The sequence below is a fragment of the Mesoplodon bidens genome (genome assembly GCF_964165515.1).
Source record: "Mesoplodon bidens genome assembly, chromosome: 7".
Classification (NCBI taxonomy): domain Eukaryota; kingdom Metazoa; phylum Chordata; class Mammalia; order Artiodactyla; family Ziphiidae; genus Mesoplodon; species Mesoplodon bidens.
This window is the reverse complement of record NC_138164.1, coordinates 108917334-108933051: the sequence shown is the minus strand read 5'-3', so window position 1 is coordinate 108933051 and position 15718 is coordinate 108917334. Positions and strand designations below refer to the sequence as shown.

The 15718-nt window shown below is 58.2% G+C and overlaps 1 protein-coding gene across 12 annotated transcripts in view; it reads left to right on the top strand.

Moving 5' to 3' along the window:
• Positions 1-15718, top strand: part of NRXN2 (neurexin 2) — a gene marked incomplete at its 5' end in the record, with an annotated part of 100378 nt that overhangs the window by 12720 nt on the left and 71940 nt on the right. For 6 of the 12 annotated variants that reach the window (XM_081239325.1, XM_081239326.1, XM_081239323.1 and 3 more), the window contains 3 exons: positions 4470-4499; positions 6880-6951; positions 11721-12022. In XM_081239325.1, coding sequence (XP_081095451.1) covers positions 4470-4499; positions 6880-6951; positions 11721-12022 — 404 coding nt within the window. Of the gene's footprint in view, positions 1-4469; positions 4500-6879; positions 6952-11720; positions 12023-15718 lie in introns of those variants that run through there. The other 6 variants (XM_081239316.1, XM_081239314.1, XM_081239315.1 and 3 more) reach the window with 3 other exon arrangements.

Sequence of the window (15718 nt, the reverse complement as noted above, 5' to 3'; positions counted from 1 at the left end):
GGTCTGAAGAGTGCAGGCAGAGGCGGGGGGGTCGGGTCCCTGGGTCAGGGGATGTGGGCTGGGTGGCAGCTTCTCCTCTTTGACACACTTGTAGTCCCCTGTCCCCTGTCCCACGGGCTGGCCTAGGTAGGTAGGGGTGGTCTGCTTCTTCCTTCAGCCCAGGCCCGGGGAAGGGCGGGGAACGTGCCTCGCTTCGGGGTCTCTCTGTCCATTCTTTCCCTGTCTTGTGCTTCATTTGCCTTCTCGCTCTTTCTGGTTTTTGTCTTTGCCTCTCCTTTTCTCCAGGGTTCTGTCCCTGGACCTCTCTCTTTGTTTCCGTCCTTCCCCAGGCTCTCTCTGTGTTCCTGTCTGAACCTTCTCTCACCATGCTTTTCCCTGTTTCTTTTCCTTCTTTGAGGTGGACCACGTCAGGGAGGGAAGACGGGGCTGAATGGTCCAGGCTTGACAGCTGGGCTGCAGGGGAGCTCATGTGGCCCGTACAGGGCGGGCACGCAGCGGGCTGGGAGGGAGATAGGACCCCAGTCACCAAACCTGCCCCACACTTTCTTCTTGGAATAGCGGGTGTGGGAAGCATGTGCTCAGCCCCAGGCTGGGAGCTCCCCGGGCCTGGCCCTGCCCTGGATGCAGGAGTCCGGAGAAGGAAAGAAGGGGCTGGAATCCACTTTCCCTGGGGGTGTCCATGCTTTGGCTTGTCTCTCTCTCTAATGTCCCTTCTCCTTGGGTGTCCTCAGGTCTCCCGATCCCTCTGGGCAGGCACCCGTGTGTGTGTGTGTGTGTGTGTGTGTGTGTGAATCTGCATGCACACTGTTCACGCAGCTCTGCTGCTCTGTTGTGTCTGGGTGTCTTTGTGCACGTCTGTACACGTATGCCTGTGTACATGTGTCTGAGTGTGTGTGGAGGTGTGTGCCCCTCCAGCACCGTGTCTCCTGTGGCATGGCCCACATCTCCGTGTGCCTCTGTAGGAGCGTCTGCATCTGTGTCTGCATCTGTCCTGTCTGTGTCTGCCTCTCCGTGCGTCAGTGTTTACCTCTGTGCGTGTGTGAGAGTCTGCGTGTCTGTGTGGACGCAGCCTTCTGAGGGCTGGAGATAAGATTTAGTGCTGATGTGACTTTTACTTGCTCTTGATGTCATGTCTCCTCCGGAACAAAGGGAGAGATGGAGGAGAAAGAGAGGGGAAAAGGGTGGAGGAAAGGGGCTCGGGGGGAGGGAACAGGGGGCAGACAGACAAGAGGAAGGAGAGGGGGTAAGTAGAGGCGGGAAGAGGAAGGACACAGTGGAGGGCGGGGCAGAAATGGGAGAAATGGGGAGGGGGAAAAGGCCAGCCCAGGAGAAGAAAAACCGGAGGGCTGCTGTGGGGAGGAACAAGGACACAGGTCTTCTCCAAACAAGTAGAATCGTAGAACAGAGGGACAAGATGGGAAGCTGGGCTTTGGGGACAAGTGGGGAAAGAGACCACTTAGCCATCTCTTGGGGGCACCATGGTGGCCTGCTGGTCTGGATGTGGCCCTTCATGTGCTTGAGGTCAGTGGCTGTGCAGGGCTGTGTGTCTGAGGCTGTGTGTGTGTGTGTGTGTGTGTATACACACCCAGGGATGTGATGCATCTGTGTGTCTCTGTGTCATGGCTGCTTGTGTGTCTCACAGTCTTGTCCCCTATAACCTTCTTCCTTCTTTCGATGTTGGTCCTCCCTGGGGTTTTGTCAGGAGAGGAAGGGGGCTGGCCTTTTCCCCCTCCCCATTTCTCCCCTTTCTGCCCCTCCCTCCACTGTGTGAGACTGAGAGTGGGGAGGTGGGTCTGGTAGGTGGTGGCTTCACGGGGGGTGGGCTGGGGGACTCCTTGGTGGCATTACGCTCTGGACTCTGCAGGTCCCTCTTCAGGTCTCTGAGTCCTCCGTTCCTTCACCCTCCTGTCTGGCCCTTCGACGCTGTGCCTCAGGCCTAGCTTTCTCCCAGGGACCCAGCCATCCTGCTCCACAGGCCCCTGCCGAGCATCTCCTTTTGGGGATCCTGGTAGCCCCACCCCCTTCCCCCTAGCCTTTTGTAGCGGGGAGAGAAGACCCAGAAGCAGCCAGATAAAGTGCCCTAGGAGAGGACCCTTGGTAATGCCATCCATCACTACCAGCCTCTTCTCCAGTGGCTGGAGGAGGGACTGATGCCACAGGTAGAGGTGGGGAGGGGTGTAAGGAGGGGGGCCGGGGCATGGGGAGAGCAGAGATTTCAGGCCAGGGGGTGAGGCAGGCTTTAGGGAGAGCACCCCCGGGCCAGGCTGGGCTGGGCCTCGGGTAGGCGGGGCAGGGAACCGGCCTCCCCTCCCCCAGGATGGCTGGTGCTGTCCCTCCTGAGGGAGCTGAGCAGCTGGTTGCCGTGGCGACAGAGGGAGAGTGCCGTATGCTAATGCGGCTGGCTGGGAGCTGGGCAGTGGAAGGGTCTACGAGGCAGAGATGCCACTCCTACACAGCAGTGGTACAGGCGGCAGCGGGGACAGGAGGCAGGTTCACAGGTCCCTCGGCTCCTGGGCCTGGAAGAGTTGGATGAGGGGTTAGGGCTCTGGGTCTGGGTCCTGGATTTAGGGGGTTTGGAAGATGCTGGTAGTTTTGGGGGAGAGGGTGGGGGGCGTTCGGAGCAAGGAATAAGACTTGGTCCAAATGCTTGGGTTCCCTCGGGTTTTGTGGATAAAATCTGTGCCTTCCCAAGAGCTGTTTTGTCCTGAGGCAGCCCTTAGCTGTGGCCCCCTCCCCCGACTGGCCTCAGACCCAGCACTGGGGAGAAACCAGTGTTGCCCGAGACAAGAAGGGGGCAACACGGACCATCTACCCAAATCTTCCACAGGATCCAGGCCCTTGGCCCCCGGCCATGCCCTTCTGGCCTTTTTGCTGCCTTTCTTTCGGGAACCCAGGCATCCTGGCCCTCAGCCTTGCCCCAGAGACACCTGGAGCGCTTTTCCCTATCTTGCGTCCTGGTCCCGGCTTTCTACCCCCAGGGCCCACCTCTCACGGCCTCAGCAGCGGGGATGGTGTCCAAGGGTGAGGTGGTGCTGCAGGGCTGTTCCTTCCCCATCCTCTTGGCCAGACACCACGGGTGCAGGGATGGGGGAGGGAGGGCTGAGGTTCAGTGGGGCTGGTCATCTCAGGGAGCCCTGGGGTCTCAGCTCAGCTGTGGGGCATGGTGCTGCCAGCCTCTCTGGGGGAGACTGTTCCTTGGCTGATGCCTTCTGGGGACTGGGGTACTGGTCCAGTGGGCCAAAGTCTCTCCCCCTAAGGCTGAGGGGGGCCCCAAATCAGGGCTGACCAGGCTCTCTCAAGGGACCAAGGCACCCCTGAAAAAAAATCCCAGACAATCTTGCTCTCAGTCTTGGCTGTCGGGCTTCTGTTTTCCCTTTTCAAAATTCAGCTTTTGGGTCACCTCAGAGAGGGCCTGTCCAGAGAAAGGGGGTCCGTAGAATAGTTTCGAATGAGGTGTGTCGACCTCTCAGAGAGCTGGGGCTCCCGCCCATGGGTCTTGGCTGCCCTCTTTGGTCTTTGCTGTCCAAGAGTGCTGGCCTGGACCCCCAGTCCTCCCTATGGAAGGATCCAGGCCCCCATCCTTGCTCCAGTGTTTCCCTAGATTCTGTTTCCTCCAACCTGCTGTCTCTCTAACTTTGTCCTCCTGAATCCCAGTTTCCTCGTAGAATCCGGGTGGGCAGGGTGCCTGTTACCCATTCGGAGGCTGTTGGGAGGGGTGGACCTGGACAGATGCCTTTCCACAGCCCCCTTTGGTGGGAGATTCCCTCTAGGCCCAGGCTCTTCATACCCCCGTCTCCCCGGTCTCTGCCAGGCTCGTGGGGTAACGGGATGGGGTGTGGGGGGGGGTTGGATATCCCTCTTGTCTGCTCAATCCCGCGCTAACAGGACACTCTCTCTCTCTCCAGGTGGCTTTGATTTTTGTGTCGTGTTTTATTTTCTCCTCCATCTGAATCGTTTTTCTCGTTGACCGTTTTTTTTTTTCTCTCCGCCTCCCGGAAGAAAAAAAAAAGAAAAAAAGAAAAAGGAAAAAGCAGCCCTCCCAGCCTCATGCTTCTCCTCCTTTTCCTTTTTTTTTTTCCGGCAAGAAGAAAAAAAAAGAAACCAAAGTCTCCTCTCCCCCTGCAGTGCCTCCCTGCCCCAGCCCTTCCTCTGGCTCTGCCTGTACCCCCCTCACCCTCTCCGGCGCCCCCCTTCTCTCTCTCTCTCTCTCTCTCTCTCTCGCCCTGCTTCTCGTGCCCTCCACCCTCTGTTTCGGCATCGGGCCCCTTTCCTCAGCTCTGGGCTGGGGGCTTTCCCCCGATGTCTGTCACAAGTTAAAAAGGGTTTTTAAATTGTGGCAGCAAAAGCTTTTTTCTCCCCTCTCTCTGGCTGATTTTGATGACTTGTGTTTTCTTTGTTTCTTTCCCCTTTTCTTTCTTTTTTCTTCTTTTATTGTCTCCTTTCTTTCTTTCTCTCCTTCCCTTTCCAAGGTCCGGCTCACCTGACGTTAAACAGCGAAGGTATGGTTTGAAGTTCTGGCTTGGTTTGGATTGGATTGGATGGCCCCCAACCTGCACCTGGATTTTCTGTCTACCCCCCCTTGCCCCCCTTCCCCCTCCTCCACTTGTCCCGCCTCCTTCCTGCCTTCCTACCCCCTTCCTCTGCCTTGTCTTTATTTTATTTGGGCGCTGGGGTGGGTGGGGGCTGGTCCCCGTGTGTGCTCTCCCCTCTCCCACCTCCCCCGACACACGCCATCCACCCTCATCCCACCTTGGTTTCTGACATCAAGAGATGTTTGAACTCCTGCCGTTGTCTCCAGTCACCTTTTTGCGTTTTCCTGATAGTGTATCTTGCTTTTTTTTTTTTTTTTCTTTCTCATGGTGGTGTTTTATTTCCTTCTGCTCATTCTGCTCATTCTTTCTTTTCTGTGAACCCAAATAAAAAGAGAAAAGCATGGGCTGGAGGAAGTGGATTTTAGGCAGCCTCATTCCCCTCACCCTGCCGCTGTGGGATTCCCCCTTTCCACAGCTGTTCCCCCCACCCCCGTACACCCTCACCCTTGTGTCTTTTGGATGTTTCCTGACCCTATTTGACAGATGAGGACATTTAGGTCCAGAGAGATGAAGTGACTTGCTAGTGATTACGCAGCGTTTAATTGGTGGTTCCGTTGGGACTGCTCATCTATTTTTAGCCTCCCTTCCACCGAGTCTTTACCATCTTTAAAAGCCCTGGTGTTCGGCAAACCTGGAGACAGACCCCAGGAGTCCTGACTTGATCCCCCAGCTCTGACCTCCCTGTTGCTGACTCCCTCCCAGATCCTCAGGCACTGCTTCCCTGCCCCGGTGGTCCTCTGTTGGGGCTCATCTTCCATAGGGACAGGGTGGTGTCCTTAGCCTGTAGGCAGGAGAAGCCTACAGGATGAAGGCTGGGCTGTGGGGAGAGACTCAGATCGGGAATTTGGGATGGATTTAGGTCTGGGGAGGTAGAGGCCTGGGATTCTTGCAGGGATGTGAAATTATGGTAAGAAATGTGGGGAAAGAGGAAGTTCCGAGTGGGGAGTCAGGGCCTGGTGGGTTTACTCACATCCTTCTTGCATCTCAGTGCCTGGTTCTGGGTTTGCTGGCTGTGGCTCACCTTTGTCCTAGATGAAGCCCTGAAGGATCCCTAAAGCCACCCCTCCACCTCCCGAAAGGCCACAGCCCAGGTGTTATTCTAGCTTCAGTTCTGGGGATTGGGGTTGGAGTAAGGGCCCAAACACGGACTTTTTTTTTTTTTTTTTTTTGCGGTATGTGGGCCTCTCACTGTTGTGGCCTCTCCCGTTGCGGAGCACAGGCTCCGGACGCGCAGGCCCAGCGGCCATGGCTCACGGGCCCAGCCGCTCCGCGGCACGTGGGATCCTCCCGGACCGGGGCATGAACCCGTGTCCCCTGCATCGGCAGGCGGACTCTAAACCACTGCGCCACCAGGGAAGCCCCCAGGACTTTTAAACTCCATTCTTGGGTTCCCCTTAAGAACCATCTCGTGGGGTCTGGCAGCAGGTGTGGTGCCTGGGAGCCGCTGGTCAGGGCTGGGTGGAGAACTTAAGGCAGCCTGGAGGCCAGACGTGGTGACGCGTGCCTGCGGGACTCTGGAGGCCTGGGCTGGGGCTGCTGGGCGGTGGCGAGCAGGAAGTCCTCCCCGAGAAAGGCCTTCCCACATCCACTGTGAGCTTAGCCAGGCAGGACCTCCTGGTGTGCGCAGCCCTGCTGAGGGCACAGTGGAGGGACAAGGAGCAAACAGAGCACGTGGCCCTGCCCCTGGGAAGCCCTGCGGCCTAACTGGCCAAGAAGTGGATGAAGGCAACGTTGAGAGCACTCACTGCAGTAAAGGAACAGGTGTAGAGGTAGACCAGCTTGCCTCGAGGATGGGCAAACAGAAGAGGGCTTTGGTGCGGGAACGGGGCGGTTTTGGAAGAGGGGTGCTCTGTCAGGCTGTTGGACTAGTCGAAGAAGAGGAACCTGGCCCAGCAGAGCGCGGCCGAGAGTGGGGGAGAATCTGGCCTGGAGGTCAGGGCCCCCAGGGCCAGAGGTCTGGCCTGTTTGCACATTGTTGGGCAGAAGGGGCTCCTGCACCAGCAGCGAGGCCTCTGCTCCTCCGCTCACCCCCCACCCCTGGGCAAGAAGGGGGAGGTCAGTGGTCGTGAGTCTGACGGGGTTTGTGGGGCTGATGGTTCCCGGTTTGTCAACTGGCTCCTACCCCAGAGGCCCTGAAGCGAGCGAGTTCCCAGAGCAGCACCCCACCCCGACCCTGTACCTCCAAGCCGGCCCTCTGCCCTGGACAGGGCCCTCCATCGCCTCAAGGCTGGGGTGGGACTGCCTGGGTAGCCCCCCTGTGCCTGACTCCCCAATTCTGCTTCTCCAGTAGGGTCCTTACTGTTCTCCGAGGGGGGGGCCGGGAGAGGAGGAGCCAGCGATGTGCACCAGCCGACAAAAGGTCAGTGGCCCCACGGTCCCCAGAGAGCGCAGCCCGCACCCTCTGTAGGCCAACTTTACTTTCTGGAGGGCAGCTGAGTCAACAGAGGCATGTCCCCTTCAACCCCCTCTGAGGTCCACCCGCAGTACCTGCCTCGGTGTAAAAGGCCACAAACCTCCATTTCTTTCCCAAAGCCCAGTTGTCCTGATGACCTCTTTCTAGAACATGGATGTCTTTTTTTTCTTGGCCGCGCTTATCTTAGTTCCCCGACCAGGGCTTGAACCCATGCCCCCTGTGGTGGAAGTGCTGAGTCTTAACCACTGGACCACCAGGGAAGTCCCCACAGATGTCTTTTTGTGGCAGTTGTTCAGGCCAAAGAACAGGGATGACTAGAAAGTATCTGTTTCTTTGGGAGAGTGGCTAGGCAGCAGGGTCAGCCCCCCATGTAACCATCAAATTCTGCAAGCACGATAGGTGTCAGCCCAGGGAGATTCTGGTTGGGAGATGTGGCACTTATAATAAGTTATGTATCACTTGCGTCATCTAAATGACCCTTCACAGCCCCCTGTGGAAGGGCTCATTGCCCTTGGTTTACAGATGAGGAAACTGACGCTTGCCAATGCCCCTGAGGCCAGCCCGGGGCCCTTTATCCCATCTCAGGGCTGTAGGTTTCAAGCTCCTTTTTTTTTTTTTTTTTCTACACTGAGGCTGCCTCTCTCTCTCTCTCTCTCTCTTTTTTAAAATAAATTTATTTATTTTTGGCTGCGTTGGGTCTTCGTTGCTGTGCGTGGGCTTTCTCTAGTTGCGGCGAGAGGGGGCTATTCTTCGTTGTGGTGCGCGGGCTTTTCACTGCGGTGGCTTCTCTTGTTGCAGAGCACGGGCTCTAGGCGTGTGGGCTTCAGTAGTTGTGGCACGCGGCCTCAGTAGTTGTGACTCGTGGGCTTAGTTGCCCCGCGGCATGCGGGATCTTCCCGGACCAGGGCTCGAACCTGTGTGAGGCTGCCTCTCTTAAGAGACTCTCTTCCCTAAGAAGTTTACAGGGCAGTGTAGCAACCCCTCAAGGAGTTCCAGTGGGTGCCAAGCCCTGGGGCTATCAAGTCCCATCCTTTAGTACTTGCTGTTCTGTTGGCCTGTATTTCTTCCATCCCTGCCCTCTTCCCCAACCATTTGGTATGTATCTCTTTCAGCTGACTCTCGAAAAAGCAGCCAGGCCACCACACTGGAAGTCTCCCCCAAACTCCCCAGGCAAACCCAGAAGCTGCTCGGCGTTCCCTTTGTCTACACATCCATTACATCACTCGCCACATGGCGAGTAACTGTCACTTTACCTGTTTGCCTCCCCAACTCGACCGAGCTCCCTGAGGACAGTGATTGGGTATTTTCGTTCGTATACCCCTGGTGCTTTCCGCAGCTCCTGGCACATATGTAGGTGTGCGCTCAGCAGATTTATTTTGAATGGGTGAATGGGCTCTGTTCTCAAGGGGCTCACTGATGTTCTAACAAAGAACTACAATAAAGTGTGGTATGTGCAAAGTATAGGGAAAGTGCAGACTTTGTGCAGAGGAGTTAATTTATTCGTTGATCTAGAGAGAGAGGCAGCACATACACACAGAGAAAGTTACATCCCAGCGTGAGAGTCGTTTATTTGTGGAATGGTTTACAGTTTATGAAGCCTCACCTGGTCTGGTCTCTTTCTAGATGCCCACGGCGACCTGTGAGGTAGGCCGATGCTGAGTTCCTTTGTCCTGAGGAGGAAGCTGGGGCTTAGAGATGTTGCCTGTTGGCCAAGGTCACAAAGCTGGTGCAAGAGCCAGCGTTAGTGCCCAGGTCTTCTTTCTCACATCACACTTCCTCTCAAGGGAGCAGTACAAGATGTTACTAGGCAGTAAATGCCAAACGAGCTGAACAGACAGCGCAGGGAGGGGCTGCGGGGGCTGGAGACCTTCCCAGAGGAGGGCTTTGAGCTGGGCCTGGAAAGGAGGCAGCTGCTCTGCGCCCCCATGGCCATTAGAGATCCAGGACCGCAGCAACTGGTCTCTAGCCACATTCAGCTTGACTGCGGACACTTGTGGGGCTCCACGTTCCCCGACCCTGGGAGATAAACAGGTATCATCAATGACCCCCTTCCAGTGCCAGGGGCTATTGGGAGCGGGTAACTGTTCAAGTGCTGCTGGGAGTTGTAGTTCCGGGGTCGTCCGTGCGGTGAGGTGGGGGAGAGCGCCCCCTGCTGTTTCAGGTCTCGCTCCTCTTAGATCTGGTTGGTGCTCTTCTGAGCGCGGTTGGCAGGGCAGCCGCCACGTGCTTACCTGACACACTAATCCCTAGAGGTCCTACCGCCTCCTCCCCACTCAGGGACTATCTCTGTCCTTCCCACCACCTTGGGTTTTCTTGTTCGCATTTGCTCATCTATTTTCTGTCGCTCTCCCCCAATTCTTTCAGGTTCCCTCTGGCTGCTCCAAGCCTCTTTCCATCCCTGGGCCTACCTGGGTCCGTGGCGGCGACGGGCGTTGGAGAACATGGAGACTCTGGCTCCAGAGTGTCTGGCTCTGCCTTCTCTCCTAGGAGACCAGAGCCAGAGCCCAGAGGAGTCGAGGAATGGCCTCATTTCTCCACTTTGCCTTGGCAGCCGTGGTCCAGCCTTAGACCCGCCTCTCTCCTTTTTACTGGCCTCTTTTGTTCTGTTCCAATCACTTTTTCACGTGGTTGCCTTATTCTTTCCTTTCTTTCTGTTTGACTCTCCCTTTAATATTTTCTTTGACTGCAGTGAAGGTGAGGGAGTGGGAGGGGAGGCCCGGCTTCAGGGAGGGAGTAGGATGCAGAGCAAACTCAAGGTCAAACACATTCCCTTTTCTGGTCCTTGAGCCCCCCCCTGCTCTGCCAGTGCCTGGGCAGCAGGTCTGGTTGCTATGGAAACAGCAAGACCCCGAGAAACCCTTGGCTTCCTTTCCTGGGAGGTCTCTGTCCCCTTTTCCTTGGGGGCCCTCTTCCCATCACCCTTACCTGTCCCCTCCCAGCTTGCCATCGTCTTTATCCAGATTGCTTCCCCGCATCACCTCTTGCTCCGTCACAGCTCTGCGCTGTCTCCCATTTCCCTTCTGTCCCTCATGGTCCATCTTTCTCCTTCTCTACATGGCCTCCCTCCACATCGCCAGTCTTTCCCTTCTTGTTTCTCCTTGACTCCTCCTCTTTGTTTTCTGGCCCTTCCCGCTGGAGCCCCAAGGTAGGCAGAGTGGGGCTTGTGGCTGTCCCCATGTGGCCCATGCCCCACCAGCCTCGCTGCCCTGTGACCTCAGGAAACCGGGCCTGGCCAGCTGCAGCGAGTGCGGTGCCAGGCTCTGGGGCAGCAGCTGGTCCCTTGGCATCCGGAAGCAGTGAGGACTGAGTCTGTGGGCAGACTGCCCGGAGGGGGAGAGCGGGGCCGTTGTGCAGGGGAGAGGCATCTGCAGGAGATGCACCCGGAGAGCCACGGCTTCCACACGTGGCGCCTGCTGCTGGGGCCCGGCCCACAGTGGGGCAGGGGCCTCTGAAGGCCGCGTGTGCCCCCCGCACCGGCATCGTGCCCTGCTTCTTCCTGGGCCTGGGGGCCTGTGCTGAGAATCTCTGCACTCCATGAAGGCCCTTGGCCAGCGTCTTGTTCGCCCCCCATCCACCCTGCAAGGTGGGTGGGCCCAGCCGTTGTGCCACCGCCTGCTGGGAGGAGAAATGAGTCACTGTCAGAGTCCAGGTCCTCTGTGCTCCCTTGACTCTATGGCCTGTTTTCTTCCCTCTGTGTGGGCTCCGGCCTGTGAAGGTGTGGGGCTGGGACCCACCTTCCTTCCGCGGAGCCATTGTCGCCCACTTACAGAACACTAAAAGTCCCTAAGGCCCTCCCAGTTGTTTCCACTCCTGTTTAAAGCGTGCCAGTGGAAGGAGCCCCATGCAGGGCGCTTACTCGTGCACGCACACTCACGCACACACGCACGAGAGCCGGACCTGCCCGTGCACTTTTGCCCCCAGCCATCTCCTGGCACACAGGGTCCCACACCTGCCCTCTGGGCACCCTTGGAGGCTCTCTGCCTAGGACCTGTCTGTGCTTCCTCTCAGGTTGGACTAGGAAGCTGGGGGGGCGGTGACAGCTGGCATGGTGGCCACCTGTGTCAGCCCTGCCCAGTGGCCCACTGCTCCCTGACGCACATCCCTGCCACCTGCATCGCCCTCCCATGTGTCTTCCCCCTGCCTCCTCCACCCCATTCTCCTCATCTGCTCACTGCTACGAAGTAGGCCTACTAGTCCCATCCCATGTGGTGAGGCCTCAGACTGTCCCCAGGCACGGAGAATGGCCATCACTGAAGAAGAGGCGGGAGGGGGAGGTGGGCTGCACTCAGGAGACCCTTGGTGCCCCGCCATAGGGGGCACTCCGGGAAGACGTCCGGTGCAGTTTCCTGTTGCTCCACCACATCCTTTTGTTAAGGGGGTGGCCCATGGAGGGCCAGTGCGGGAGGAGACAGTGAGAACGTCTGCTTCGCTTGGCCGTGTGGCAGCTTAGTTGTCAGCTGTCAGTGTGAGAGCCACTTAGCAGCCTCCTGCTTTGGAGACAGACGTGGGGGAAGCTGACTTCTGACAGCAAAGACGGCAGGGTCCAGAGAGGAGGGTGGACAGCACGGGGAGGGGAGAGAGCCTAAAGCTTGCAGTTGGGATTGAGGGGCTCCCGGTGTCCAGGACCTGCGCCTGGGTGGCTGGAGGGGAAGAGGGAGGGTCTGGAGTGCCCTGCCCCACTCAGCCCTCTCCCGTTTCCCCACCGCGGCGTCCAGGCAAGGAGGAGTTTGTGGCGACCTTCAAAGGCAATGAGTTCTTCTGCTATGACCTGTCACACAACCCGATCCAGAGCAGCACGGACGAGATCACGCTGGCCTTCCGCACCCTGCAGCGCAACGGGCTGATGCTGCACACGGGCAAGTCGGCCGACTATGTCAACCTGTCCCTCAAATCTGGGGCCGTCTGGCTCGTCATCAACCTGGGCTCGGGAGCCTTTGAGGCCCTTGTGGAACCCGTCAACGGCAAGTTCAACGACAACGCCTGGCATGACGTCCGGGTCACTCGAAACCTGCGCCAGGTAGGGGGAGCAAGAAGAAGGCTAGGGGCCAGCTGTATCTGGGACAGAACGGGAGTGGGGAGAGCGGGCTGCCTGGGGTGCGGGGGCGAGGTGTCAGGGCCAGCAGCAAGGCGTGGTTCTGAAGAAGGTTTAGGCCGTGGGTGGGCTGGGAGGGTCCAGGAGCGCAGCTGCAGTGAGCAGGCTTCAAGGACCAGGATGCTGCGCTAGGGAGGAGGCTGCCCCGGGGCCGGAGCCCGGAGCCTGGCTCCGATTGGTGCCAGGGGCTGGGTTCAAGGGTTGGGGCTGAGGAATCAGGTAATCTGGCAGGAGGGCGATTGGGGGGCTGGGAGGAATAAGATGGAACCTGAACTGGCGGGGCCCTGGGGGGCTAAGGGATGGGGAGACTCTGGCCAGACTCTGGTTGAGTCGGTGTCCCATTAGGGCAGGAAGACTGGGCCATGTGGGGTGGGGTGTGGCCTGCCCTTAGACGGGGCCTTTCTAGGGCAGAGGCAGGCCTGGGCTCAGAGCAAGGTCGGGGCAGCAGGCCTGAGAGGGGAACGGACTGGCGAGGTGCTTGGTCCTGCCTCTCGTCTGGGCAGTACCCTCTCTCTCCTGTCCCTTCCTGTCCCTCCGAAGGGGCGCAGGCTCTCCCACGGGTCGGTGGCTGTCTTTCCGTGGCTTCGAGGCCAGCCCATGCGGGAGCTCAGGAGACTCTTGGGGCAGCCCCTGCAGGCGGGACAGTGTCCTCAGCGTCCCCTCAGCTCCATCTCCCAGACTCTCCCCCACCCCGGGAGCTGATACTTCTGGGCATCGGCGCTGTTCTCTCAGTGCCGTGGCCTCTTTGCCTCTCACAAGGCACAGGGTGGCTATGGCAGGCGAAGCATTCCCTCTGGCCGGGCTTCTGCTTGACAGCAGCCTCCACAGCTTGTTTCCAGCCCTGAGAAGTTCCCGCCTCAAGCAGAGTCCAAGCCAGACCCTTCTTCCAAAGCAGGAGAAGCCGCTGTGCATCCTCAGTGGCTCCTGGCTCCACCTTCTGACTCCGTGCCCTGATCGCTTGGCACCTGAGGCCCAGGTGGTGCCCAGACTCTTGCTGGTCCTTCTCTCTGGGTCCACCAGTTTCTGTAGCTGGTGGCAGGGACCCTTTTCCAGCTCCACCCCCAGCAAGCTCAGTGCAACCAGGAACACAGAGCCTCTATGCCCTGGGAGGTGCTGTCTTGGCTGGTTTGCAGCCCTTCTCTTACTAGGTATCTGCTCTGTATTTCCTGGTTCTAGCTGAGCTTCCTGGTGGCTGAACTTCCGATGTCTCTCCTCTTTGTCAACTGCCCTCTCCTCCTCCCCTTCGTCCCCCGAAAGGCTCGTGGTGGCCGGCGGCGGGATTCCGGCTGACCTCACACTGTTCTTACCTGCTCTTCTTCAACCCACTGAATGAGGATCTAACGGGGAGTCCCCTTCCTCTGGCGCCTTCCCCTTGCTGTAGGGACACTGTGACTAATCCGCCTGCTCTTTCCGAGCCGCTGCTCCCTGCTGCAGTCGGGCTCCCACCCAGGCACCTGCTTTCAGTGCGCCCCGAGCTCTGAAGAGCGGCACTCCTCCGCAGGGTGGTGCCCCCTTCATGTCGCATCATCCCCTGACCCTGCAGGAAGGCTGTCTTGTGTTGTCACCACCGTCTGAGCAAACCTGAGTGTTTGCGCTGTTTGTCATACTTTTAGGTGCCACCCACATTTACTGCAGGGGTGGGCGGAGTTGGCTTCTTGCTGATGTTCCCTCCCCAGGACCAGCGCTGTCACCTGGTACCACCTTTGGCAACACACTGCAAGCCCAGAGTCCCTATCCACGTGTCCTTTGGCCAATATATTGTCCATCTATACTGGGTACTGAGGGGAAAAAAACATGGGCCCCGCCCTCCCAGCCCTTCGGCTCTTGAGGACACAGGATGAGTCTGTTAAAAGTGAACAGGGCAAAGCCACACAAGGGCCAACTGAGCGGCAGGAATCTCAAACGTTCTAGGAACTCGAGAGACCTAGAGAGGAGGGAGAGGTCTGTGACCAGGGAAGGCGGGAACGCCATACGGAGGTGGGGAGGCCTGCCCTCATCAGTACTGAGTGTGGACAGGGACCCATAGTAGCCTCTTCCCGGGGCTCACAGAGTCCTGGGTCTGAGCTGGTAACTGGTGACCACGTCCCCCTGGCCTGCTGTACCGGATGGGTCAGAGCAGAGTCAGGTCATGTTGACCTGAACATAAGCCTTCGGGGCCAAAGAGGGTGTCTGCTTTAAGACTTCGATTGAGAGGTCTCCTTAGAAAGGGTTTCTGGAGAGATTTATTTGACTCCAGTCCACATCTGTAAATATGAGCTGCAGCCCTTTTTTGGTCATTGTGACCATCAGGGGGATGGAAGGGCAGCCCTGAGGCTGTGCTCTGGCTTCATTGCCCTTGCTCAGGGCCTAGCCTGTGACCAAGTCCATCCTCACCAGGCCCTTTGAGTGCCTGCCTTTCAGGGCTTCTAATAATTTATCGGGTCCTGTTGTCCCTAGAGCAGTGGTTCTCAACCGAGGGCGGAGCGCCCCCCAGGAGACACTTGGCAATGTCTGGAAGCATTTTGGGTGCCACAACTCGGGGAGGGTGCTACTGGCATGTAGTGGGTAGAGGCCACGATGCTGCGAAACATCCCACAATGCACCGGGCAGCCCCACAGCAAAGAATTATCTGGCTCCAAATGTCAGTAGTGCGACGAAGGGGAGAAACCCGGTGCAGACACATTTATACAGGGGCCACGTGGTGTCCTGGGATTGGAAAGATCCTTTTATGATCTTAGGAGTGACGTTGGGTTGGGAGTGGCCAGGAGCAAAGACGGGGGTGGGGGGGGTGAGGTAAGAAATGACATCTGCTTCTGCCTTTAGGGTAGATGGCTGGGATCTGAGGACACTGGGATCCACGTTGTTTTCCCCAAGTGATTAGAACAGCCGGGGAGACTGCCTCCTGGGGAGAGCCTGCCCCAGGACAAGCACTGAGGGGTCTCCCTTCCTCTTGGTCCTGCAGCTTTGGGAGACTGGAAGGAGGCAGAATTTCACCCCCTCCCCTGAACCAGATAGTGATCCCCGGAATCATCCAGAGACCCCTAGAACATTGCAGTCAGGACCAGAGGACACCTGACTGAGACCACATCCCGCTCTCGCCCTCCTCTCCCTCCGAGCCCAGCCTTGAGGACCCTGTGCCTGGTGGTGTCTGTTGGGGGATCTTTGCAGGAATAATTCCCTCTGAGGATTCCCTGAGGCCTTTTTTTTTTTTTTTTTTTGCGGTACGCGGGCCTCTCACGGTCGTGGCCTCTCCCGCTACGGAGCACAGGCTCCGGACACGCAGGCTCAGTGGCCATGGCTCACGGGCCCAGCCGCTCCGTGGCATGTAGGATCTTCCCGGACCAGGGCACGAACCCGTGTCCCCTGCATTGGCAGGCGGACTCCCAACCACTGCGCCACCAGGGAAGCCCCCTGAGGCCTATTTTTAATCTTGGGCCCACCCTCCTCCCACACCCAGTATGCCTCCCCCCACCATGCAAGCCGAGTGCCAACCCATTTCATCACTAGCCAGCACGAACTCTGGAAGACAAGCTGGCTCCCAAAATATCATGTGGAGCTTCCACCCGCCCAGCTCCCATGAGGCCGTTCCTCAATGGGGAGATTTTCAGGAGCCCCCCTGGGCCCCAAGGAGGGACATCCCCC